General features: G+C 42.2%; 1 protein-coding gene across 7 annotated transcripts in view; it reads right to left on the reverse strand.

Moving 5' to 3' along the window:
- Positions 1–26,017, reverse strand: part of THSD7A (thrombospondin type 1 domain containing 7A) — a 272,715-nt gene that overhangs the window by 12,769 nt on the left and 233,929 nt on the right. For all 7 annotated transcript variants that reach the window (XM_077302601.1, XM_077302599.1, XM_077302603.1 and 4 more), the window contains 8 exons: positions 25,312–25,490; positions 21,182–21,315; positions 17,232–17,385; positions 15,507–15,648; positions 14,886–15,001; positions 7,420–7,537; positions 3,530–3,675; positions 2,204–2,378 (listed from right to left, as the gene is read on the reverse strand). In XM_077302601.1, the coding sequence (XP_077158716.1) occupies positions 2,204–2,378; positions 3,530–3,675; positions 7,420–7,537; positions 14,886–15,001; positions 15,507–15,648; positions 17,232–17,385; positions 21,182–21,315; positions 25,312–25,490 (1,164 nt within the window). The remainder of the gene's footprint in view (positions 1–2,203; positions 2,379–3,529; positions 3,676–7,419; positions 7,538–14,885; positions 15,002–15,506; positions 15,649–17,231; positions 17,386–21,181; positions 21,316–25,311; positions 25,491–26,017) is intronic.

The following is a 26,017-nucleotide window of genomic DNA, read 5'->3' on the forward strand; positions in this document are numbered from 1 at the left end:
TCTGTTGTGGGGAGAGGAAAGGGAAGGTGATTGTAAGCCGCTTTGAGACTCCTTCAAGTAGAGAAAAGTAGTATATAAGAATCAACTCTTCTTCGTCTTCTTTTTCTTCTTCTTCTTCGAGACCTAAAGTCTGTCTGCATTAGCACATTCAGCCCTCGGATTCGACTGTGACAGTCAGCTAAATTAAACATGCCATTTCTGACCTGAATGTTATCAACTATTCCTGGCTAAACGAATATACCTTCTCTTCCACAGAATCTCGATATTTATAAAAGCCTGCATATTTTTTCGTAAAGCATGATACTGGAAAATAACATCCACTGAAACGAAGCATGTGAAGAGAATGGAGGGGCTTGCTGGGAAGTCAGCTTTGCAAATAATGGCATGTAGATGGGGGCTATAAACCTAAAAAAGCATCCAGGCTTGCAAATGAGCCTACAGCTTTAATTGTTTCAGCAAAAGGACTATTAAAAATTCATGTTGCCTTACATTATGTTGACAACAAATAAAACTGGCTCCATGTTAACTGGATGCCTTAATGAATGGGGTTTTATTTGCCAACATTAAGGAATTGTGTAAAGAAATTAATTATTGAATAAACGATGTATGTGTAATAGGAGGGCATGTTGAGATCTTTGGAAACATTAACTAGAGTGCATCATTAACCCACCCCCACAGAGTAGTCAGTTTTCTCTTTGGTACATTGTGGGATCATTCAAGCAAAGGTCATCTTTTCAGCTAAGTTTTAACAGTGAACAAAAAATGCAATATATTTTTAAATTAAGCCTTTTAAAAAAACAGGAATACATTTTCACTTGAGGTGTCTTAATACTTCTTGGATTTGGAATTGGAAATTAGAACTCCGCAAAATTGAGGGAGGAGTTTTATAAAAGGTTTCATTGGAATCGAAAATCCCACAGAAAGTAATTCTGGGGGGACTTTACAAAAGCATGAGAAAGTTCATTTCTTAGAGTGCTTATTCTGACTTATGTGCAAAAATACAAGGGCTTGCTTCAAAAGGCTTCGTTTATTTGTGACGTCAACATATAGCTAAATCTGATTGCCTATATCATCACATCGAATACGTGATCCATGATTGGCTGGGGACACTCAAGGAGAAGTGAAGCCAAAGCAGAAGTGGGGGAGACAGGAAAGGAGTAGCAAATCAAGCAGCTCTGGTTACGAGAAACTAGACACAATACCATTAGGGCATTTTTTTCCAGATGGACTACTCCTCACCACATTATTTGTGAACTGAAACTAAATCTGCATAATATTTGGCACAGAATAATTAGAAGCTACAGTTTGTCACTACGTTGACATCTTATTTTTAAAAAGAGAAAATACCAAATTAAAATAACGACATAAATGGTCTGTCTAAAATGCAGCCTTTCTCAACTTTATAGCCGTTAAGAAACCCCTGAAGCATTCTTCAGGCTTCAAGAAACCCTAGAAATTGTATGATTGTACAAAATATGGTTGGGAAGCTTAGCTGTGTACATGCCCACTTGGGACCCCTCGACTTCCGACCCCTCCAGGCCCATCACTGGCCATTTGGAGAGGGGGGGGGGGGGGCAGGTTGACATGACCATATATGGTCATTTCACTCAATAAACATTTAGCAAAATTTTAAAAATATTAAAAATTAATTAACTCCCACCCATTCAGAAAATCCTTCCAGGGCCATCAGAAAACCACAGAGTTTCACAACACCCTGGTTGAGAAAGCCTGGTCTAAAGGATTGCATAATTTTTACTTGGGGTATGAGGGCAAGCTGCAGGGAGAAGTGCAAAAAGGTTTCAGAATATTCTGTATAAACTAATATGTGTATGATATATATGACATGCAAAACCCTGTAATTCAGTAGGGAGAAGAAAGGCAGGGAAAATGGAAAACATCTAATACTTTCCCTCCTTTTTCTGTTGTTAACTTGACCTATATTTCTTGAAATCGGCTCTAGGAAAAGCCACTGAATCCCTCCCTTTTAAGTCCCAGGCTGATGGAAAGGAAACGTTGGGCCATTTCAGCTCCCTCTTAACACTGGTCATAGCAGAGGGCTAATACCTGTGTCCTTTTCTCAACTGCTGATTTGCTGACTGTAACACAACAGCAGGAATGAACATGGGAAAGAATTTTTAATAAATGAATTACTCATCAATGACTTCCATAGAAACTTATGAATCATGCCAAGAAAACAGCTTACCTGGACAGGGTAGGGTGCATGTTTCCTCAAGCACCATTTTCTTATTGCCATCAACAACAGGCTCTATTTCCCCACAAAATTCCTCATCCACTATTTTGCCTACGTCATCAGTGGATCCATCATAGACCACGCAGGATATATTTCTGACTCTTACGCCCTCTCCACACTGAGCATCCTGAAAAAGGAGGAGCACCAGGAACATTAGACATGGGAAAGGTGGCAGTTCTTATCACTCAAAACAACAAATAAAACTCCACAGAAGATTAATGGGCAGCCCAAGTGGATGTCACAATACAAATTTTAATGGTTTGTTCTCTTGATATCTAAAGCAAAGATTAAATTTTATGCTGTCATTATTCTTGCTTTGAGGCTCAGGACAAAGAGTGAGGTCCTTCCCATTTCAAGTATGATTTGGCTGGGGGTTCATTCTCAAGATTCAATACTGAGGTATTATGAGGAAACTAATTTTTCTGTTTAATTATTCTAAGAGCTGAACCAGAAGCAATGGTTTCCTCTCTTCCCCAGCACATGAAAATTATGGTCTGATGTCCCCCACAGGTTCCTTCATGTAGTAACAAGCCATAGTTTGTTGTACATCTGAACTATGCCTCTATGCTTGAAAGTGATCATCTGACCCAAACAGAAAACGAAACATACACCCCTTGCATCTAGAAACCTTGAATGTCAAGGATAAAATTGGACTGGAATTCTTCTCCCTGTCTTGATAACTTTCAACTATAATACCTATTAATGACCATTTACGCACTGTAGGTTTCATGCTAGTCTGCAGGCTGGAGTTTTAGTCGTGGCAGGCTGACCCACCTCTTCCTGCACCCACACGGGGGAGCATTTGGCCCAATGTGCCTCATCTGCCCTGGATTTGCGCTCCTGCGCGAGAGCTGGGGCAGGGAAGTGCCCAGTGCATAAATGGTCAATGTAGTGCATTCCACCCACGTCCCACACATGCATTCTAAGATGGTGCCAACTGTCTCATGTGCAGACAGTGCCCTTGGTCAATGACTGAATTAACTTTAAGTGATGTCAAGAAAAAAGCATGGGCATTATGTTGCTTTGTAGCACTTTGTAGGGTTTAAATAACGATGGTTGTTTTTATTGCTCATTTGATTGTTGTTACCTGAGTGGGCATATGAACAACATTTTACTTACTTCAAGAAATTCAGACTGTTTCATTCCTTTTAAGAAACCTCATTGCAGTATGAGAACCTGTGGTTTGGAGTTTCTCAGAAAACCATTTTGTATAGGATGGATGCATGTGTGTATCGTAAATACCCAAAGATGAAAGGAAGGGGATGATGTTTGTCTTACCTCAACCTTGCAGTCAGTCCACTGGCTGTATTGCCATCGATAGCAAGGCTTGACTGGGCAGGGTTTGAATTGCTCCATTTGCGATGGGCACGGTCTCCCGTCACCTTGGAAGGGCTGGATAATCATTCTCCTTCGTATCATCTTTCCTTCAAGGCAAAAAGAGAGACCGAGAAGCAGTAATGTAGTGATACCTGATACGTGCATCAAAGCATCTCGGTTTCAGCCTGTGACTCACTTTATTCAGGAATCATTCCCTCAGTCCAAAGTCGCCCCAAAGAGTTCCAACAAATAGGTTGGAAAATACACACAGGTGTATTTTCACATGGCCTAAAGTAGTCGCAGCAGGAGGATCCACGTGTATTGATTCACATGGCCATTCATTCATATGGAAATCAAGAGTGCGGAGTTGCAATTTTTTTGGCAGAAAATTCAGTATGCGAGTGAACAAAGCCAAATCCTGCTTTACCTGATTCTTCTTCAATGTTTGATGCATTTATTTTCTAATCCAGCTCTGATCATGGAGGTGACCCAAGCTAGAAGAAAAGTGCATAGAGCAAACAGTGGAGAACAGCCCGGGAAGGAGCACAATTTAGCTCCATCACGTGTACACCTCCTTTTTGGAACACCTCCCCCGAAAACTTCCACACTCAAATTATATAATATAGGAATTAGCAAGATATGTGAATAAATACATATAGAATAAACCAAAGAGAGTAGAAGTGGAATGTTGTGCTGCGTCATCTAGTTGAATTAGAGAAAGACAGCTGTTAGATACCCTGACCAGAATGGCCCAGGCAACCCCGATCTCATCAAATCTCTGCAGCTAAGCAGGATTGACCCTGGTTATCACTTGGATGGAAGACAGCTAGGAGTGTGCATTCGGCTAAACAGAGAGAGAGAGAGAGAGAGAGAGAGAGAGAGAGAGAGAGAGAGAGAGAGAAACCCTCCAAAAATCTCAATACTCCTAACAGCTGACCCAAATAAACCCCAAATTTGTGTGGCTTTTATTCAGGCACATTAAGCTGACCCTCTCAGGCCTGCATGCCACCGTGAGAGACCTCTTTGTCACACTCAGATCCTGGGGAAAGCATCTGCTGCAAGGTGGTTTAAGCCATTTTGGCTGCGTCTGTATGCAGGGGGGAGAACTCTCCCAGTCCCATGCAGATCCTGCAGGGACAGCTTCTGCTGTTGGAGAGAGACCTCCTCACTCCACACAGACGCTGGGGACAACGTATCCTGCACCGTGGTTTAACTCCCCCTATAGGAGAAACCGAGCCAGCCCCGGAGTCAGACTGACTTAAAATCTGGCTTTTTATTTCTTAAGTCTATTGGTCCCCCAAAAATCCAGGATTTCTGAAGAATCCCGGATCTGAATACCATACTGGTAATTGGACCCAGAATTTTTTGGAAATACGAAAATTATCGGGGTCCAATACAGCTGAACAAAATGAGGTTTTTTTGCACACTGCTAGAAACGACCAAGTCCAGGGTCACGGCACAACGGCAGGCGATGGCAAGCCCCTTCCAATTGCCTCTTGTCTTGAAAACCTTACTAGATCGCCATAAGTCAGCTGTAAGTTGGCTGCACTTCAGTGGCTAGCTGGTGGGTGATAAATGTCTCCATGCTGTTTGTTAACAAAGTTGTTTAAAATAGACATGTGGGTAGAGACACGGCTATGTTTTTCCCCCCATAAAATTAATATAAAGATCTATTTTAATGCTGCTGTATAAATGAATTAAAATAATAACAACTAGGGGTGGAAAGTACGCTCAAATTGCTGTCAACTTATAGCAGCGCTGCAGTGATTTCAAAGCAAGAGGTGTCCGGAGACGGTTGGCCATTGCCCAGCTCTGTCTGGATTACCTGACAAGACTGAGCCTGGGCCATCTGGGACAGGGCTAATAATAATAATTAAAAATAAGTCCCACTGACCTCAAAGAAGCTATACTCAGGCCTTAGTGGCAAGACTTATTACTGCCTAGCAGTTCTTAAAATCAGAAAGCAAACAGAGTTCTGCTGCTTTATATTCTTTGCCTCCCCGGTCATTTTTTAAAACAGAGCATTTTCAAAGAGAAGAGAATGTTTCACCCAACTCTTAAAAGAAAATTACAACAGAATGGGGTTTAACCTTCCATTAATCTTCTGGCCAGCTACGGGCTTCCCCAGTTTGTTTTAGAAAGGCTCTATTTCAAGTACTTATGTAACCTGCCCCTCCCACTTGTGTGGTTCTTTTAGCGGATTCTGTTTCTTTCTTCCCAAGGTATTAACTTTCATGACTGAGACAGATGGTGCAGTAGTGCTGGCACAAGGATAATTTTGTTGTGCTTATGGGAGCATAGTAGCAATGGCCCTGCGCTCAAGAGTTCCAATGAACTCTTATTTTAAAGGCCCGTGCAGGGCCCGAACCAAATTGTCCTTTGAATATAAACAATCAAAAGCCTTTGTTTAAAAGCTGTGATGGCAGAGTAGCTGTACGGACACAATGAATCACAATTCCTGGATAAATGTGATCCTGCTTGTTACAGCACTGAGACGATCAAGGCCTCTGCCGCCTGCCATCTCTCTTTGACAGAACCAGCTCCTCTGATGGAGAAAGAGCCAGTTCCATCAAGAGAAGCCGTCAAATCTGGCTGAACAAAACAACAGGATCCAAGCCACAAACTCTTTGGTTAAATTATTTCCTTCATATAGCCAAATGCCACACTAAGGGGATGATCAGCAAGCTTTCCTTCAGATTCCACTGAGTGGCAGTAGAGCATCATGTTTGCCTGGTTTCCTTGGTCAGCAGTCCTTGCAGAAGCTAGCTGGTAGCTGCTCTTTGAGATCACACCAACAAAGTTATTTTATATCACCCTGAAGAACAAGCCAAACACTCAGGCCTCTGGCACCTGTTAGAATCTCATTTCTTTTTCCTTTACGGTTTTACCATGCTGCTCCTGTGGTTTTCATTCCATTACCTGCCAAGGTGTGTTTGGTGAGATGAATGTTCACAGCCAAGAGTCCAGTATATACACAATGTCACTGTAATGTGTTGCATCTCCCATTGAAACACACAAACTGGACTATCCCTTTAAATAAACTGGAGGCCACATTCGCCTTTTGATAACAGATGTCCACTGTGTTACTGGTGTGGTGGTGGTGGTGTTTTTCATGGCTATGGTGTTTCAACCACCTCAGATTGTGGCTTCAGGCCCTGAGTAACCTTAACCATGGTTAATGGCAGCATTGCCAAACAAGCGGGGGGGGGGGGGGGGTTGTTCCAGAGTGGAGAGCAGATGTGGATTAGGGTGGGGGGGTAGAAGGCTGACTCCTGATTTATTAGGCCAAGGTCACCAAGCTGGTTGCATGTAGAGGAGCAGGGAATCAAACCCCATTAAAAGCCTCTGCTCTTAACCACTACACCAAGCTGAGAAGAGTAAAAACAACATTCTGTTCAATCTTATCTTCTTGCTAATATATTCCTTGTCCCCCCTCCCCCCATTTTAGATTCTGCAAGCAAAAACCACCAGATGTGTACATATAAATGGCATAACCTCAAGAGCTGAATTTGCAGGAACCAACCATATTGCCTATTTAGCTCTTACTGGCTTTAATGAATTGTGATGCTTATATCTGAAGCCACTTTCTCCTTCTTTTTAACAGTTGCATTTAGCTTTCACCACGGCTATGATTCATGCCAGAACTGGATTTGGACAATCCTGGCCCTCTTAGTGCAAGCACAGCATCAAGGGAAAAGATGGCTTTCCTGTGGGCAAAGCAGACCTCACTGACCTACAAATCTCTTCATCCAAGCGACGGCACCCGTCGTTTCCTTGCTGGACTGACATGATCTGAGACATGTTTTTAAAGATGTATAAATACCATTCAAAAAAGACATTTCCCAACTAACCAGAAAGGCCACAGGTCTGAGAGCACTCGGACCACGGAGACCAGTCAGACAGCTGGCAGTTCACAGGGCATTCCACCACACAGGATGTGTTCATGTGCCACGTCTTTTCCAACCCCAGCTGAAAAGTAACAAAATGAGAATCAGCAAGCAAAGAGAACGATGTCCACTCTGTATTAAGTCACGAGAGTACCATAGATGGTCATGGTTTTTACTTCAAGGGAATGATAACAAAAGTAGTGTAGATATTCATCAGTTAGGAAGGCTTGGATCTGGTGGAACCATTGCCAAAAACAAAACAAAACAAAAACGGAACAAGGAGCCTTCTCCTGATGCAAGAGGCTCTTCCATTGATGGAAAAACCTTGTGTGGGGGAAGGCAGTTTCTAATGGAGGAAAATGCCGCTGTTGATGGAATGGATTGCAATTTTCTTTGTTTGGCTGTTTAAAAACCAAATATAATCCTGAACTGTCACACCGGGCTGCAATTTGGTGGTAAAAAACTTGGAAAGATTGGGTGGCAGACACCCCAGCCTCTCTGCTAGTTAAGCTGCAAAGCTTTCACACACACCAAAGAACACACTTGCCATGCACTTACGCAACTGGATTTGATGGTCTGAAATGACAAAATCCACTTGCAAATGGTTGCTGGACTGCAAGGGCATTATGTAGCACCTGTGAAAGTGCCCCATGTGTCACAATGTGCCCCTTCAGAAGAGCTGGCAGTTCCCATCACTGAATGCTCCTTGGCCCAAATAACAAAACCAGCCTGCTGAAAAGTAGTTGCCAAAAAGGGTTCTAGCGCTTTCTCCCCGACATCCTTATTTTTCTGGGTTGAGGGGATATTTTTCCATGGATAAACCATCAACCTTGTGATCCCCTGACATGGCACATTGCCCAGAAACAGATCTACTATCTGATCTGCCACTTGTGAAAAGTAGGCCTGAGCCTACTGAAATACTGCTGAGGTGAACTAGCTTTGTTTTGAATGCTGGCTGAATCCATGATAAGGCTCAAGGACATGGCCAACAGGGAACCACCAAAGGCCATCTCGCAGCATGAGAAGGCCCATTTCAATCCTTCTTGTGTTTGTGTGCATGCATAAGTGAGCATGTGTCTGAGGTATTTATCTAAGTACTGCAGGAACATCCTACAGACAAGCCCTAATAACCAGGAAGTGAAGCTTACCAGTAGATAATACAGAGAGAATTATGATGGAGAGAAAGCTTGTTTTTAAACTCTTCTGGTTTGTAAATGGAGGTAAATGAACAACAGCACACTTGTACATATTTGAACAGCATGGGGCCTGTCCTGAATTTGGGTGATTTGCATTTCAAAGGCCTCAAGGAAACAACAAGAAGTGTTTTGTGCTGTGTTAATTTTTCCACAGCGAGCAGAGACGTTGTGTACTCCTGTTCTTTGAAATTTCTTCATAAACAATAACAAGCATTGAAAATATGTTCTATAAACTGATGAAGACTGGCAGTAATAAGAATAACAGGTAATAAGAATAACATTTAGTAGAATGACTGAAATGTATGTGAAACTGTCAAGGCTTCATAAGGACAACAACAGATGATCCAGAGGGGCAGCCCTCTTAATGTGTAGCAAAAAACTAAAATAAATTAAACAAGAGTCTAATGTTCATTCTACTGGAAGATTTTATAGATTTCAGCCTACTTTATCAAATAGAGTTTTATCCTGTTCCTACAGCAAATGTAATCAGTGTGCTAAAATAACAAAAAAAATTGGAAATACTTTTATTGTTCTCTTGTGGTTATGTAAAACTGAGGGTAGTTCTGTTAGTTAATCAAGACTGAAAATTAGTAGCAATGAATTATGTACTCCTGGGAAATAAGATCTGAACTGCAGACTGTGTTGCTTGAGACCTGGTGGAATGAGCTCCCAAGTGACTGTCACAGGGCCTGCAAAACGGAGCTCTTTGGGCGTCAGGTCTTTGGGCGATGCCAGGGCATGTAAAATCTGGGCCCCTCCCTGAGTTAGTTGGAATACCAGTCTGCTTAGGCAACCCTCCGGGGAGGGGGCTATATGAATGAGTCTGTGAACTGAGGAGTGGGAACTTGGTCGCCGCCTGGGGGGGTGGCGTGAGTTTTAATGGGGGTTGGGATGTTTAGACTTTTATGAGGCTTTGTACGAGGATTTTAGATTGTGACCCACAATGAGCCACTCAGTGAGAGTGGTGGGATATAAACTGAACAACAACAATTTTTTATTGTATAAGTTCTCAAAAAAAATAGCACAGTACTTAGATGTAGAAAGAACCTTTAGTTTCTGGGATAAGGTGTTATATCATCACTTGTCATCTCTCTTTGCCTGATTTAAATCTCAAATAAAATGTAATAACATAGAAGTACTTATATGGGAATGTATCATATGCATTTTTAACAGCATCAAAACATTTATACTTTAAAAGCATTCTATTTTCATAAAGAAATGGATTATTAAAACAAATTTTCATTCTTCATGGTAAATAATTTTTTCTTGCATAGAAATAATTTCCTAAAAATAACAAATGCATTTGTAATTTATCTTCTATAGGGAAATAAATACTTCCCCAATAAGGAGAGATAGCAAAAGAACAGTATTAAAATTAAATGTGAGAGACACATGCACTTTGCATACTACACTGGAAAACATAACCTGTGATGGACAGGTTCAGTTCCATTTCTCCCTAAGGGTAGCCAATGAGAGCTGAAGATAAATAAGAGGGACAGTTGAACACAGCATTTAAGGGAGGCAAGGAGAGCAATTAAGGAAGTGGGTGAGCTTAAAGCTAACTGGAAAAGTGTTTATTTGTAACAAAGAACCTCACAAGCTGGCATAGAGAAACTGTTTAAAAATTCAACTGAAAAGAATTGCAACTTCTAAACTTTCTTCAGTGTTATGTTCAAACAATAAGTAAGAGAACATCTTGTTTACCTCTGTGGACTGGTTGTCTCAGGGAAAAAACATGCATATACACACAAGCTAAGATTTCAGTCTCTATATACCCCTAGGATACGAATAAATGGTGGCAACATGTGAATGAAAGTGTTTGAGTCTTCAATCTCAACAGCCTGGTGTAATATTTGAGTCAGTAGAAGTATGGCTAGTCTACCCTATCTGCTGATGCAACAAAGAAACTGGTGGGGAACAGCAAGCCTCAGAGGCCATCAGGCCAGCCAGTAAGTATGGAGACAGCCAGGAGAAGCCCAACCATAATAATCTAGGCAAGGCCTGAAATGAGCAAGAACCTGGGAGGAGCCAGGATGAAGGCCTCCCGGGAACTGGCCACTGAGACAAAGGGGAGGGGAAGCAGCAAGGATGGATGCGGATACTAGGGGAAGTAGTGCTCCAAGTTCTGGCCCAGAAAACAGTTTAGGCCATAGTCATAGGAGAAGGCAGGTGGGGCTGGGGCTGATTGGCAGGGACAAAGAGCAAGCATAATTGGGGGCTCCATAACCAGGCCAGGGAGAAGTAGAAAAGGAGGAAAGTGCCACACTCTGTAGGAACATTGTTCCAAGAAAGACAGGAGGATTTGGGTGGTGCAACCCTATGCCCCCTTTCCTATTCTGAAACTGGTTAGACCCTAGTGAAGGAAAGCAGCACTATTGCTGAAAGCCAGGGGGTAGCACCTTGGAGGGAACAGCCTCATGATAGAGTAAGAAGCTCATCATACTAACTTACACTGACACATAGCTGTTACAGCATACCAGGAGCCTTCTGATTGCGTGAAAGTTCACCAAGTTCACTTTTACTCTTCTTCCCTGAGAGGCTTAGGAACATGATTCTCCTGTTAATCTGGTTAAAAGGGTTTTTATGAGCTACAGTTATTGGATCAACAGCTAATCTTTTTGTGTTAGCCTTTAAGGTGCCACTGGACTCCTGCTTTATGTCCTCATACATTAGAAACAGATGTGCTTGGGTGTTAAGCCCTGTCAATGGGCCACCATCACATACACAAATAAAAAGCCTGTGCAAATGCTTATTATTTGGTTTCTGAATGCTTGTATGCATACTGTTATTATTATTATTATTTATTATTATTATTTAATTTCTAGACCGCCCTTCTCCCAATAGGTCTCAGGGCGGTTTACAACATAAATAGTTAAAACACAATAAAATCCCCATAAAAACCCCAATTAAAAGTTACATATATTTATAATATTTATAATATATTTATAATATATTTATAATATATTTATATACATATATTTATAATGGTGAACACTTCTAATTTTCTTCTTCCATCATCACACCTCTGTAGAAGACGTTGGTTCTTATATGCTGCTTTTCTCTACACGAAGAAGTCTCAAAGTAGCTTATAGTCGCCTTCCCTTTCCTCTCCCCACAACAGACATCCAATGAGGTAGGTGAGGCTGAGAGAGCCCTGATATTACTTCTCGGTAAGATATGTCACTAACAAAAGCTGTTCTTATAGATAAGAAATGGAGGCTGGGAAATATGATACTTGAATGCCATTCCACAACACCACCACTCCAGTGCAGGAAAGATACTATTTCTGGAAGTACTAAGAGTAGCAAAGTAAAAAATCTTTTGCAGACATAACCCCATATGGCTGCCTAAGAAAAAGATCAGCATGTCATTTATATAGTAGAGTACTACACCAGATGTCAGCAATTGGATCCTTATTTTCCCCACACTCCTAAACTCACATTTTGCTAAATCACAACATGTATGAATTATTTAAACTTTGGGTGGCCTAATCCTGCTGAATGCTGGAAGCTCACAGTTGTCAGCAATACTTCAAACCAAAACAAGTATGTCCAAGTCCCTTGATTGCAAGACAGGCTAACAAACAGGAGGTGTGGGACAAAGGACAGCACAGTAATACTGAGCATATCTCTTGATCATATATGTTCCACCTGAGCATACTGAAAGAGGAAAAGAAAGGATTGGAATATTCTGATTTACTAGTGAATTATAAATACAATTTCTTCAGAAACATCATTTATGCTTCCCAAATATCACTTCAAGAGGTAGTTCATCACACATCTCATTAAATAAAAAATATCGAAGTATCTAATTTTCAACATGGCCTTAAATCCAGAGACTGGAGCCATGAACAGAACAGACATATCTTTCTATATACCCAGATTCTAGATATGAAGAAAAATGCAAAATATTTTTTAAAATGGGAAGGTTAAAACCTTCCAGCATAACCGAAGCAGCATCTGTACCTTTAGGAAACAAATGCTCTGCGTAATCATTCCCAGGCAACCCCACAGAATTACAGATCTTTAAATTTGGGATTATTTCAGTAAAAGGTGTGTGTGTGTGGGGGGGGGGGGGCTTTCCAGGCTTGTTTTGGCCTTTGAAGGAAGATTCATTTGGGCCAGGTTTTCTGATTGCCACACATAGCTTCTCAGATGTACAGTGATAAGAGGATATCCCCGGGACAGGGATATGTGGGACAGCCATTCAATGGCTGCTCTCCTTCCTGCAGAACTGGACACAGAGGGTGGCAGTGGGGATGAGTTGTCGCGCCCCTTTTGACTCCCTTGTGGGGTCCCAGAGGGGGTGGTGCTCTCCCCTACTCTTTTGAACATCTTATGCGCCCTCTGGCTCAGCTGGTCCAGAATTTCAGGCTGGGTTGTCATCAATATGCAGATGACACCCAGCTCTATCTCCTCATGGACAACCACCTGGACCCCCCCCCCCCCCCGCCCCAGAAACATTCACTATATGTTTGGAAGCTGTAGTGGGGTGGCTTGAGTAGAATCGCCTGAAACTCAACCCCTCTAAGATAGAAGTCCTACTGGCTAGGAAGGAAGATCAGGAAGGGTATTTCCCACTCTATCCAGGATACAACTCAACCTCATGCCCATGGCCAGAAATTTGGGAGTGATTCTGGACACCTTGCTATCTATGGAGGCACAGGTCACAAGGGTAGCCCGCCAGGCATTTTACCAACCACGCTAGGTGAGGCTACTAGCACCCTACCTGTCTTCAGGGCACCTGGCCATGGTGACCCATGTGACAGTCACCTCCAGAACTGACTTCTGTAACTCGCTCCATGTGGAGCTGCCCTTGTGTCTGACCTGGAAATTGCATCTGGGACAAAATGCAGCTGCTAGAGTCCTCACAGGAACATCCTGGAGGGCCCATATCCAGCCTGTACTGAGGCAATTGCATTGGTTACAGGTTGCGACCTGGTTCAGGGTTCTAGTTCTGACCTCTAAGGCCTTTCGTGGTATGGGACCTGCATATCTAAGGTACTGCCTGTTGCCCTATGCCCCCTGCTGGGCTTTACGCTCTGCGGGCACTAACTTGTTAGTGGTACCTAGCCCCCAGGAGATTCGCCTGGCCCCAACCAGGGCCGGGGCCTTTTCAGTCCTCGCCCCAACTTAGTGGAATGAGCTCCTGGAATAGCTGAGAGCCCTGTGGGATTTTTTTGCATTCTATAGGGCCAGCCAAATGGAGCTCTTCCACCAGGTCTATGGTCAAGGCCAGGGCATGGAAGATCAAATGGGCTCCTCCAGGAGAGACCAACACCGGGCCAGACCATCGCATAGTAGTGGTCCACTGGCCTCCGTAGATTACCCCAATGGCACACAGAGAGGGAGCTAGTTGTTTGGGATGGGAGGGTAGGTTTTTGTCACTGAGGTATATAATTTTAATGGGGGTTTTGTAATAGTATGCATATTATGTGCGATTTTTACTATGTAACCCGCCATGAGATGGCTTTGCTGATTGCGGAGGGTAATAAATATAATGATAATAAATAGAATAATATAGTAATAATAATGACCCTATTATTATTATTATTATTATTATTATTATTATTATTATTATTATTATTATTATCCTGTGATCCACTCATAAAGGTATTGAGCACATAAAATTGCAGCAGCATTGACAATGAAGAGGCATTGAACCACAGGCATATTAAACATACAGTGTTTGCTGACTGCGAGTAACTTTTGCAAGTGTGCTTGTGTAAGAAGCTGAAGCACTTTGTTAATGCCACAGGTTCTTCGAAATTATTGAAGAATTGTCTTTCCTAACATGTCTGAAAAGCTGGTTCTTCTAACCCCATATGGAAAGGGGGAGAAGGGGGAGTCCTGAACAAAATGATACTGGCAGATGTCCAAATCATTACAAAGGAATCACTTCAAATTAGAATGATAATTATCATTCTGATTAAGATTTATTATAATTATTCACCTTGATTGCTTATTGTTCCCAAACCATTACTTTCAGGAGATAAAAAAATTAGCATACCTTTGTGGTTGCACACTTAGGCAAACAGAGGAAATTAAATGACAAAATCACTGATTATGGAACAGGCTCATTTAAGGGGTATTTAACAGTCCTTGAATAGCATTGGGAAACATCTGTCAGAGCGATAAGCTGCACGAGGCACACAGCCAGTTGACTCAAGTCTGAATGAAACATTTTCGCAATGGGAATATTTACAAAGCCAGAGGAGAAAAAGCATCCACCCACCTCTTCGCAGAATTTCAGATCAACCGATTTGCCATCACTGCGAATACAATCAAGCATTCTTGTTTTGACCCCATTACCACAGACAGCTTTCTCACTCAGCTGACATGTACTCCACTCTAGGAATGAAGGAAACAAAAAGGACAGGAGGTAAGTGAGAAGTAACATGTTCTACTAGACCAGATCTAGCTCTGAAGCAGTCAATTTCAGTTCACTCCTGTTAATATTTCATTCCATTTCACTTTTAACTCTGACAACCTAATTTTGAATTCTTAATGCGCTTTTACCATCACAAAGATGCTACTAAGAAACTACAGACAATAGAGAGATTATTCTAAGCATTATAAATATCATATATTAGGTTAAAATGGGGATAATTTTATTAATTATTATCTACCAATATCAGTGAGCCAGTTTCTCCCAGCAAAACTCCCAAAGAGTCCTGTGGTACCTATAAGACTAACATATTGAACCGAGGATATGTTTTCATAAGCCAGAGTCCATTTAATTCACTTCACACCTCAAACGACGTGGGTTCTAGACTAGCACACAAAATCTTATTCTTCAATACATCTGTGAATCTTTGTGTCCCACGACAACTATGTTGTTCACTGGTGCCAGTACCTGTCACATTGTAATGATAGTGGAAACAGTTTTTGTTGAGATTGCATGGTTCTGTCTCTACAGAGGGAGGACAGGCCTTCCCTTCCTCAGGTTGCCTCATGACTTCTGATGACCGTTCCCTCACTCTGCTTCCATTGCATGGCTGAAAAAGAACACCACAGATCATTTTCCTTTGATGCGTGCACAATACTTAACCTTTAAATTGCATTTTAAGATATATAAATAGAAAGTAATAGACTTCATTCTATTATGTCATCTTAAACAAGTAATTAATGTGTCTGACAGTCAAGCCTCATTTGAAACAATTCTGGAAGGCCTGAAAAACTGAGCTGTTCTGCCGGGCCTATGGTTGAGGTCAGGAAATAACATCATGAGATGCTGGTCTCCTACTCAAAACGTCCACCAACTGAAGTGTTTTATGAAGGATTTGCTGTTTTATTGCTTACTATATATTGTTTTAAAATGTTGCTAACCACCCTGAACTAACAGGGATGGGGCAGTATTCAAATATTTATTATAACCTGAAATAAGGGTTGCAGAGAGCCACCATGAGTCTCCAAGTAAAAAAACTCCTTTTGGGCCACTCCCAATTCAAACATCATGTGAAGGCAAACTACCTGAGCACTGTGGATCTCAAGGTGACCTGTGCCCCTTGCATGTTGCCCCTCCCTTACCTTCAAGCTTGGTGGCCCTCCCTAGAATTCATTATACCTAATGCAGATGCTTGGAGATTGTTTCTGGTTTCTGGAATGAAATATTGCCATCTTTACTTTCAAAAACTCTATGTATGCAAAGTGTGGTCAAGTCACAGTTGACTTAAGTGACTCCAGCAAGAGGCTTTCAAAGCAAGCAAGAAGCTGAGGTGTTGCCATTGCCTTCTTCTGCAGTCTTCCTTGGAGGTCTCTTTTCCAAGTGCCCAACTTTGCTTAGCTTCTGAGATCAGACAAGATTAGACTATACCACTCTTCAAAAACTACACAGAACTTTTTTTGTTGTTATCTGTTCCTTGTACAGCTTTTGGAGGAAATTATATAAAGATAGTAGTGTTTCAACAAGCTATGACCAGTGAAAAAAGAATATTATTTTATTCACTTTTAAATTTATTGATCGCCACTCCCGGGACAAGCTGGCTTGTGGTGGTTTACAATAAAACCCCGATAAAACAACAATAAAATTACAATCCCTGAGCAGAATAGTACAGCCTATAACCTCCCAACTCACCAGTCCACTCCCAATGTACACCGCCAACTGAACATGGGAGAGGACCTCTCTTGCCCTAGATGGTCTGGGCATCCGGGGGGCCTCTGGAGGAAGGACCCAAGGGCAAGGGGGAGGCTATTACATCACCAAGGTCCCACAAAAAACAGGAGTTATTTTGAAAATGCATATTAATTAGGATAGAAATGAGGCAGAATACCATACATCTTAGCTGTAAGTGAACTGCTGTTTCATAAAGAAAGGGTGGAAATGGGGAGCAACAATTATGAAAAGTGCAGGTATTCTACTGACAGCTAGCAAATGGATCTCTGGGGTTATGTCAGCTGTAAAGAGACATTTCACAGGGAAGCCTGTATATAAATGCCTACATTGAGCACAAAGAAAAGAGAGTGAATATCTCCACCATGCTGCTGGAGAAACAAGATCGGATGAGAAACTATGATTGCATGAGGCTATTCTTATTTCCCTAAATTAAAGCCAAGAAATTCTTTAAAGCAAATGTCTTACCAAGGCACACCTAGACCATGGGCCCCATTCAGACATGACACAGTCCTCTGGGCATGGCAATGTACACCTTCGAGCACCAAGAGGCATCTCTTCCTGGTCACACAGGTAGTCTTCAACAGTGTCCGAAGGTCCATCCACGGTATTTTGCATGCACCTGGAAAAACAAGGTCATGCCTCAATATCCAGGCGGTATATTTTTATGGTGCGTACAGAAAGATATTGAAGACCCTGATCATAAATAATCATGTTTGTTGTCCACAATTTATACAGCGAAATCAATATATACAGCACTTTGTGGCATGAACAAAAAGACAGGTCCCTAACAATCTAAGAGCCTTTTGTGTCGCAGAGTGGTAAGGCAGCAGACATGCAGTCTGAAAGCTCTGCCCAAGAGGCTGGGAGTTCAATCCCAGCAGCCGGCTCAAAGTTGACTCAGCCTTCCATCCTTCCGAGGTCAGTAAAATGAGTACCCAGCTTGCTGGGGGGTAAACGGTAATGACTGGGGAAGGCACTGGCAAACCACCCCGTATTGAGTCTACCATGAAAATGCTAGAGGGCGTCACCCCGAGGGACAGACATGACTCGGTGCTTGCACAGGGGATACCTTTACCTTTAACAAAGTAAGGTCTGACAATGAGGAGAAAATGGAAGGGAGAAAGGGGCAGAAGAGCTAAAAGGACAAGTGAAAGAATGGGAGCAAATGCAGTTGCACATATTCATACTTCTTGTGCATAAGAATGCAAGTAATTGATCTGCAGAATGACTCTAGAATTTGAAAAGGCAAAATCAATATTTTACTAAATTAATGTAGAAACAGAATCTGTTTCCCCATGTGTTTCAAGGATACTGTCTTTTAAATAAATTCACAAGTCCATTTATTCACCCATCTCATTTGATACTTTCCCCCCATCCACTCTGTTTAGGGATGAGCATGCAATAATCCTTGTATGAGCTGTGCGCAATCTGCTGCAGCCCATGATAATCTGTGGATCAGGCTGAAGTACTATTAACAATGACTTGAGCAGGAATATTTCCCTCGGTTCTCCCCCACTTATTCTGGACCCAGCTTTCATTGACATTTATCTTCTGTTACATTATATAGTCTTTTCTCTACATAGGTAAACCAAATTCTTGAGAAAGAGCACTACTTTCCTTTGTCTTCCCACAGCTAGCCCTTTTCATTTAGTTTCCAAAATAACACAAAATGGGCAACTCTTATTCCGTCAAGACAATGTGTTTTGGCTCAATCACTTTCGTACACTGCAAAGTCCCCCAAACCCAAGAGGTTTGGAAGAGTTTTTTAAGGCAGTGGTCCCCAACCTGGGTGCCGTGGCCCGGTGTTGGGCCGCAAAGGCCATGGCGCCGGGCCGCGGCTCCCTCTCCCCGCCCCCCCTCCCCCCAAGTAAAAAACTTCCCAGGCCGCAAGCTTGCGGCCCGGGAAGCTTCTTACTGCGGGAGGGCGGGGAGAGGGAATCAGGGCCGGCCGCGCCCGCATGCGCAGCCCGATGTGTGGGCGCGGCCCGCGGGTGCGGGCCGATGCATGGGCGCGGCCCGATGCGTGGGCGCGGCCCGTTGTGTGGGCGCGGCCCGTTGCGTGGGTGCGGCCCGTTGCGTGGGCGCGGCCCGATGCGCGGGCGCGGCCTGCGGGTGCGGCCCGATGTGTGGGCGCGGGCGATGCGTGGGCATGGCCCGCGCAGGCCACGGGCCGCGCCCCAATGCCCTGCCGGTCCCCAACCTCAGGAAGGTTGGGGACCACTGTTTTAAGGAATGTAATGTGAAGCCCTATATTAAGTCCTCTAGCACCTTTCTTATCTTCTCAGCTACCAAGCTGACTCTTTTTTTCTGTCCACTTTCTTAGGCATTATACTGAAAATGCCATCCTAAACAAAGTTACACCCTTAAAAGCTCATTGACTTCCATTGATTTCAAAGGGTATCACTCATCTTAAAATGGTATTCTGACCCTTCTAGCCCCCTGTAACTGTTCATCAAATTAAGTCCTTGCAATGGAAACAGGCTTTAATGCCATATTTAGAATCAAAGACTATGTACCTTCTTGCTTATTCCTTAGTTATTATCAATACTGGCATTAACAGTATATCAGTGGTTGAAGTTCCTGCTTCTAAATTTCAGTGCAGACAAAAACAAAAGAATCCAGGTCTTGCGTTTTTAACCAGGTATCTGAACTGTGGCTGAATATTATTCTCCATCTGTTGAGTAGATTTATTTTTTTCTGCCTCAAAAGCCCTGTATCCTCACTACAATATTTATTATTTTATTTCATGTTTTGATTTTTATTCCACCCTTCTGTCAAAAAGACTCAGGGCGGATTACAATGTCAGTATCCGCAAATTCTGCTTGTCTATTACCGCTGATCACACACCTCAGATTTTTGAAGTGAGATTGAAATGAGATTGTCCTTTCTGTGAACACGGCCTGCTGGGATATTCTCCTGGCACAAACTTACTTGGTAAAGGAATTATCTTTACAATGACATTTATGCTGGTTGAAAAGGGCATTCTGTGTTTTGTTCCCAAAGGGCTGCAATTCAAGCCGCTGGAATAAATGATTCTTTTCTGTAATTTTGACAGCAAAACTAAAATCCATTTTCTTCATTGGTTGCCATGTAAAACCATACTCCTTTTTTTTCCAAACCAGTGCAATGGGGCCATGGTGAGGACAAATTAATAGTGGGGAAAGAAACTGCTATTACAATGAATTTCATTTAACTTCACCTTGGTGACAACTTGAAGCTAAAATCGAATACATCTTTGAAATTATTCACATGTGACTCTGTTTTCAAACACAATTCCCTGAAACTTTGGCAGCTGAACAGTATACCTATGACAGGTTAAAATGAACATTTGGCACTTCGGTGTGAATGATTCTGACAATGGGGTCCTCATTAGGGCTGCTGCAATTGAGCCCCCTGTCATCGTGGTCGTAATTGGTTCTCCTGTCATTATGGGAAACACCAGATCCCAAAGCCAGGCTGCAGGTCTGTGCAGCTGTGCATAAAGCAGGAAGAGAAGTTCACCAGAGTTCCACACACACCAAACGGAACCAACTGAGAACAGTGTACTTAATACATAGGTTGGGAAACACCTGCCCCATTTTGAACTAACGCAAAGACAAAACAGGTTCCAATCACAGGACAGTTTTAGTCAGATCCTTTCTGCGTATATCAAGCAGCACACTTGAATCGATCTGATTCCTTATCTTGAGTTAAAGTGTCAAACTCTCCATCAGCAGAGATGTGGGAATAGCAAAGGGTATGCAGTTCAGGAAGAGATGGTGGGAAAGAGTAAGGAAGGGCTATTATATTTATGGATCACCTAGAACCCACAAAAACTGTAAGTTCTTTTAAAAATGCATATTAATTATTTTTTTAATTCAGAGTGATGGACACCTTTGCTGCAGCTGACTTCATGTTTTACAGATGAGACTGAAGTACAGGTGAATATCACAAATTGGTCAATACATGCACACACGCAAAAAAAGGGAGCTCTTCCACCAGGCATTTGCTTGAGGCCGACTGACTCAAAACATCTACAGGTGACCCCCCCCCCCCGCCACTGGGAGGTCAAACCTACCAAGGGCTTGTCAAAGTTGTTTGTTAGCTGATATGTTATTGTTATATCGATATCTGTTATATTGTTATTGTTCTATGTAAATGTTCTATATGTTTTATGTAAACCACCTAGAGCCGTAGGGAAGGGCGGTATAAAAATCGAAATAAATAAATATCAAGATTTACAGAATGCTAAGCCCACAAATGCTGGAAATCTAAGAACAGCTTCAACCCTCCAAAAGAATTCTTACAGGACGAACTACTGGTTCAAAAATGGGTAGACAGATTTTTGGGTATATTTCTCCAATTATCATTCCAAAAGTATGATACCTCGTTATAAAGTACAGGAGTGTTTCCCTCAGCTTTCAAACTGAGCTCACCTCACTTTCCTGGTCTGCACACCCTCTCCACAATTCTCCTTTAAGTCCACATTAGTCACTTTGCACACACTCCATGGGTCTGTGACCCCTACATACTGGCTGCAGTCACTGTGGCATGGGACAGCCTCATATACCTGGAATGTACACACAGAAGATGAGCTGAAGTGATAAACGTACATACCGTCATTTGTAGCTAGCAACACCAATTACTTATGGTAAAATTACTTAGAATTCGTAACTTTATGAAGAAACTCATTGAGATAGAAGGTAGGAGACATGCATTTTTCTACCAGTACTGTTAAGCAAAAGCATAAAAAAGCCATCCCCATATTTGTTCATTCTTCTATCAGACTCAAAAGGTTGCCACATCAAACAAATGGTGGCTAATCTTTAGAATGCCTTTCTGGGGAGCCACTGCAAAAGACCATAGATAAGAAGCATTCCAGGGCAATCGCCCAATTTCTGTTCATGAAAAATGCCTGATTTCCATATCATCACACCAGCCCCTCGTATCTCATAGCACCAGCCATATTCCAGCCTCCTCTCTCACTTTTGCATCTCATCTGGCCTAAAGGATATATGATGTAACCACAAGTGACTCTGGAGATTCATGATGGGATTGACAGATACACAGCTGAGCTGCAAAAGCCGCCCCCCCCACAATGGGTTGCCAACCTCCAGATGGGACCTGGCAATCTTCTAGACAAGAGATCAGACCTCCCTGGAGAAAATGGCAGCTTCAGAAGGAGCAATCTATGGCCTTATGCCCAGTGGATGTCCCTCCCCTTCTTTCCTAGACTCCCCCTCCAAATCTCCAAGAATTTCTCCACCACCCCCTGGCAGCCCTACTGCTCTACAGGAAGAGGTGAATATATGAATTAAGCTGGTATTCAGCTTACAGAGAGGTTTGACACTAAGCTTCCCTGTCACTGCATCCTTAACTGGATGCCTCCTCTTCTGACATCATGCCATAGCATTAGATTGTTGCATGGAGGGCAATATAACACAAGATTGGATATTGCTTCAGTTTAGTCCACTGCTATGTATCTTCCTAATAAATCTTCTCACCTGATCTCCTTATATTTCCCAAGTCAAAATTTTTAACCTTTTCCAACTGTTTGTTTTGGGATTATCCAAAAGAGAGTACACTACATGAAATACTGGGGTTACATGCATGTGCTCCTGGCACAAGTGGCTGGATGGCCCCAAAAATAACAAGCAAAAAGGGTTGTGATGCATACTTAATTAGTCTGCTAGGTGATAATTTTTCCTAGAAATTCTGATTGCAGGAGGTGGTGTCCTTCATAGTTGTCCAAAAGGGAACTGAGGTGCAATATTTCCGAAACTGATTCTTTCACACACAGAGAGTCACGGATGGAACAGGGCAGTTGTGCATTTCAAAGGGGACGGGGTGGATGCCTAAGAGCCTACCAGGGTTTTACAGACTTAAAGTGACTGGGAATGACCGAGAGACTTCTTCCCATCAAAAGATAGTTCTGAATCTTTCCCATCTATCAAACTTTGTTAGTAATAGACCAGTGAGCCAGTTTTGATCCCTGCTCTGTGTGGCATGTACTCGTTCTTTCCCTCTCTCTCAGTGCTGGCACAACAGAATATTCTTTGCGACAGAATTGCAAGTGGCACATGTATACTCTCAAAGAAAAGTTACATAAACAGGCAGACAATTCCCACAGTAGGGAGCTTTAACTGGAAGCATGCTCGAATGCTGTGCATCTGTTTCACAGACTCTTACCTGGGCCTGTGGCAGGTGTTGACCATGAACCCAAAGGAATGAGCAAAGGTAAATAAAAACAACAGTTAGGATGTAAGACAGACACTCAAAAGCAGGCATGCACTCTGTGCTGCTTCACAGCATTAAACAGGCTCCAAAGGAAAGAGGTCCTTGCAAAATGCAATGACCTATTTTTGTGTCTTCCTCTGTTTCACACAGCAAGAAAACTTGCTGCTACCTGATGGAAAAAGTAACAGTACAGACTTGCTGGATTTTGTCAGCAGCACAAGATTAAATTCAAATTCTCCTCTTGTACCTCTTGAGAGGAGCAATTGTTTAGAAACCAAGGAATACAATTTCTACAAAACCAGATATAAATCCATCTGATTTTGGATAGAATAGGATCAATAATTTTTACATGTTTTAAGAAATATTTTTTCATTGTTCTTTCAAAAGAATACAGCAGAAAGATAGCTCTTACCATGCAATACACTAGTTCTTCAACATATTTAAAAGTCAATAGCTTGTTGTTTTGTGGAAATTCTAAACCCTTATTTTCAGGGGAGAAAAAAGTTTACATATATACAGGACTTTGCAGGATAAAACAAGAACTGAATTTATTCTATTACATGATTTTTGAGTTTGGGAAGAAATTGGACACAGATTAGAGACAACTAGTATAAAAGATTCAATATCCTCCTTGGTCAGGCAGACCAGGAATGGCTACAGCAACTCTCCAAAGTCCTCAGTCTACAAGATGTGAGCCCAGATGGAACACAGAGGGTGCAAGATACTTCTAAGACTTCTGAGTCTCTTCTATGCAGTCCCTCTTCATTTCATCTTCCATTTTCCTTTGCCACAAGCAAGAAACGGCTAATTCATAATCCTAGAATCTGGCCTTTGTAAAATCCTGACCCAAGCCTCCTCACAACAGCAGGTAGGGAGCTATTGCAGCTAAGATAATGCTCCTAATTTAGTCTAAATTGTTCTTAGATTTTTAATGTTGTTCCCTTTGAGAATTCATGTTGGGTTGAAAAGAGTATTATAAATAAATTGCTTTATGTAATCAAACACATTTAGAGTGTGTTAAGAAAAAAAAACACTAGTCCAAATATTAGGATGACCAAGAATGACTATATAGAAAATATATGACACTTAATATTCAGACAGTGAGAGACAGAAATAGTGCTCTGGGGGATTCCTTCTGATAAAAATGTGAATTCAAAACTGTAATGAACATGACTGTAGCCACCACTGGAGGGCAGCACAGTCATAGACAATAAATGCTGTCTTTGGAATACAAACATTAACCTTCCTGGTGTGGTGGTATATTGTGAATTGTGAACTATTCTGAAAGCAGCAGCGTTGGTTTCAGCTCCTATTAAAATTATTTTTCTACCCGCCTGAATGCCTTCCCTGCTAAATTTACCCCTTTCATGCTCACTTGTGTTGGGTATTAAATTGGATTACAAACTTAGTTTATTAGCTTGAGTTTAACACTTATTATGTACTAAGCTAGAACTAATTGCATCCTCTTACATGGAAAATCAAATCAGTCAACCATTTCCTTCTGTGCCTGTGCAATGTTGACATGATGGCATTTAGCAAGTGAACATCTTATTCAATTGCAAATAACCAGCATTCAGCTACCGACATACACTAAAATACACTCAGACACCCTTTCCTATTTTCTTCCCTCCCATGCTAGAGAGGATTGGTAGCTGGAAACAGGGCCTTATTTTAGGAGGGAAAAGCAGATTAGAAACATTCAAAGCAGACCTAAGTCAACGAGAAGCATCACAAAGACAGCTTTCTTCTGTCAAATCGTTTCTAAAAAGGGACAGCACTGCAAATCAAGACCTATTTCACTATCTGGTGGAAGTTTCATCCCCACATGGAAGATCCCTTGTGTTTGTCTGTAGTTTTCATATATTGTGAAGATCACATCCATCCCAAAATATTTGTTTGGTTAAAAAATGTATAAGCAAATTTCTATCAAAGACCAACAGACCAGTCAAAGCTATAAAGGAAAAGAAATGGGTAAACATCCAAATGGCATCAGAGTGTACCTACTGGCATATATCCCCCCCCCCCCCACTCCACTAAGCAAAGTCTGAAGTCTTCCTCTAGCCGAAGGAGCCACGGAAGAGCCACGGAAGGTGGCAGAAGGCTCTTTAGGCTTGAGGAACTTCCACCAGCACAAGACAAGATACCATCCTTTATGTATAGAGTCATCGAAGTATGAGACTGCCTGGACTCATAAAAACTGTCTGCCCCTCCAGCCATGGGATACTCTACGTTCAGAAGCTTGTGAAACAAGTGAGATATTTTTAAAGGGAAATTCTCTTATTCTTTTTTAAAAAAATAAACATAGTGCAGATAACAGAACATTAATTACCTGACTGACGTGATCCAGTTTGGGGCACGGCCTTCCACCATTGTAGGGCTTCTCTCGGAGCCACTTAGACCTAACTTTGACCCCGCTGCCACAGGACTTCGTGCAACGTGACCAGTTGGACCACTCACTGAGCTTGCAATCGGAAGGGCACGGTATGATGCAGGCTTCCTCTATGTACCCTGGGAGAAGACAAACAAAAAAGGGGGAAGCCTCATCAATAGGTTTCTCTATAGGGTGTTCTTCCTCCCCAATAGCGTCACCGTTTTGTTTACAGAGGCCAAAATCTGGCTCGGCAGGAGTGTGTTAATACAGCAATTTTTCGTGTCGTTTGGAGTTAGTTGAAATTCAGCTGGAGAATTTAGACATTCACAACCAAGACCGTAACAAAGCTACCTCTGAGCATCTGCTGTGGGTGACTTATTAAAGAGTCACAATCATCAAGTACCTACAGTTCTGACCTAGTGACAGCAAGAAGGCAACTGACATTGCCCTGTCTGTTCTTGTATCACTCTCATACTGCACGAGACGCATTAAAATAAAATGCCTTGCGAATTAGGAGACTACCGCATCTCTCCCCAGCTGAATCAAAGGACATTGGCGATGCTTATAACATATGTTCATGGGCTAGTCAGGTCAAATGTGCTTGATCCTCTTGAAACCAATGAACTTAACGCGTTGTGTGCTCTTGTGACTAAAAAGGGAGCAT

This window comes from Paroedura picta, chromosome 11 (genome assembly GCF_049243985.1).
Source record: "Paroedura picta isolate Pp20150507F chromosome 11, Ppicta_v3.0, whole genome shotgun sequence".
Lineage (NCBI taxonomy): Eukaryota > Metazoa > Chordata > Lepidosauria > Squamata > Gekkonidae > Paroedura > Paroedura picta.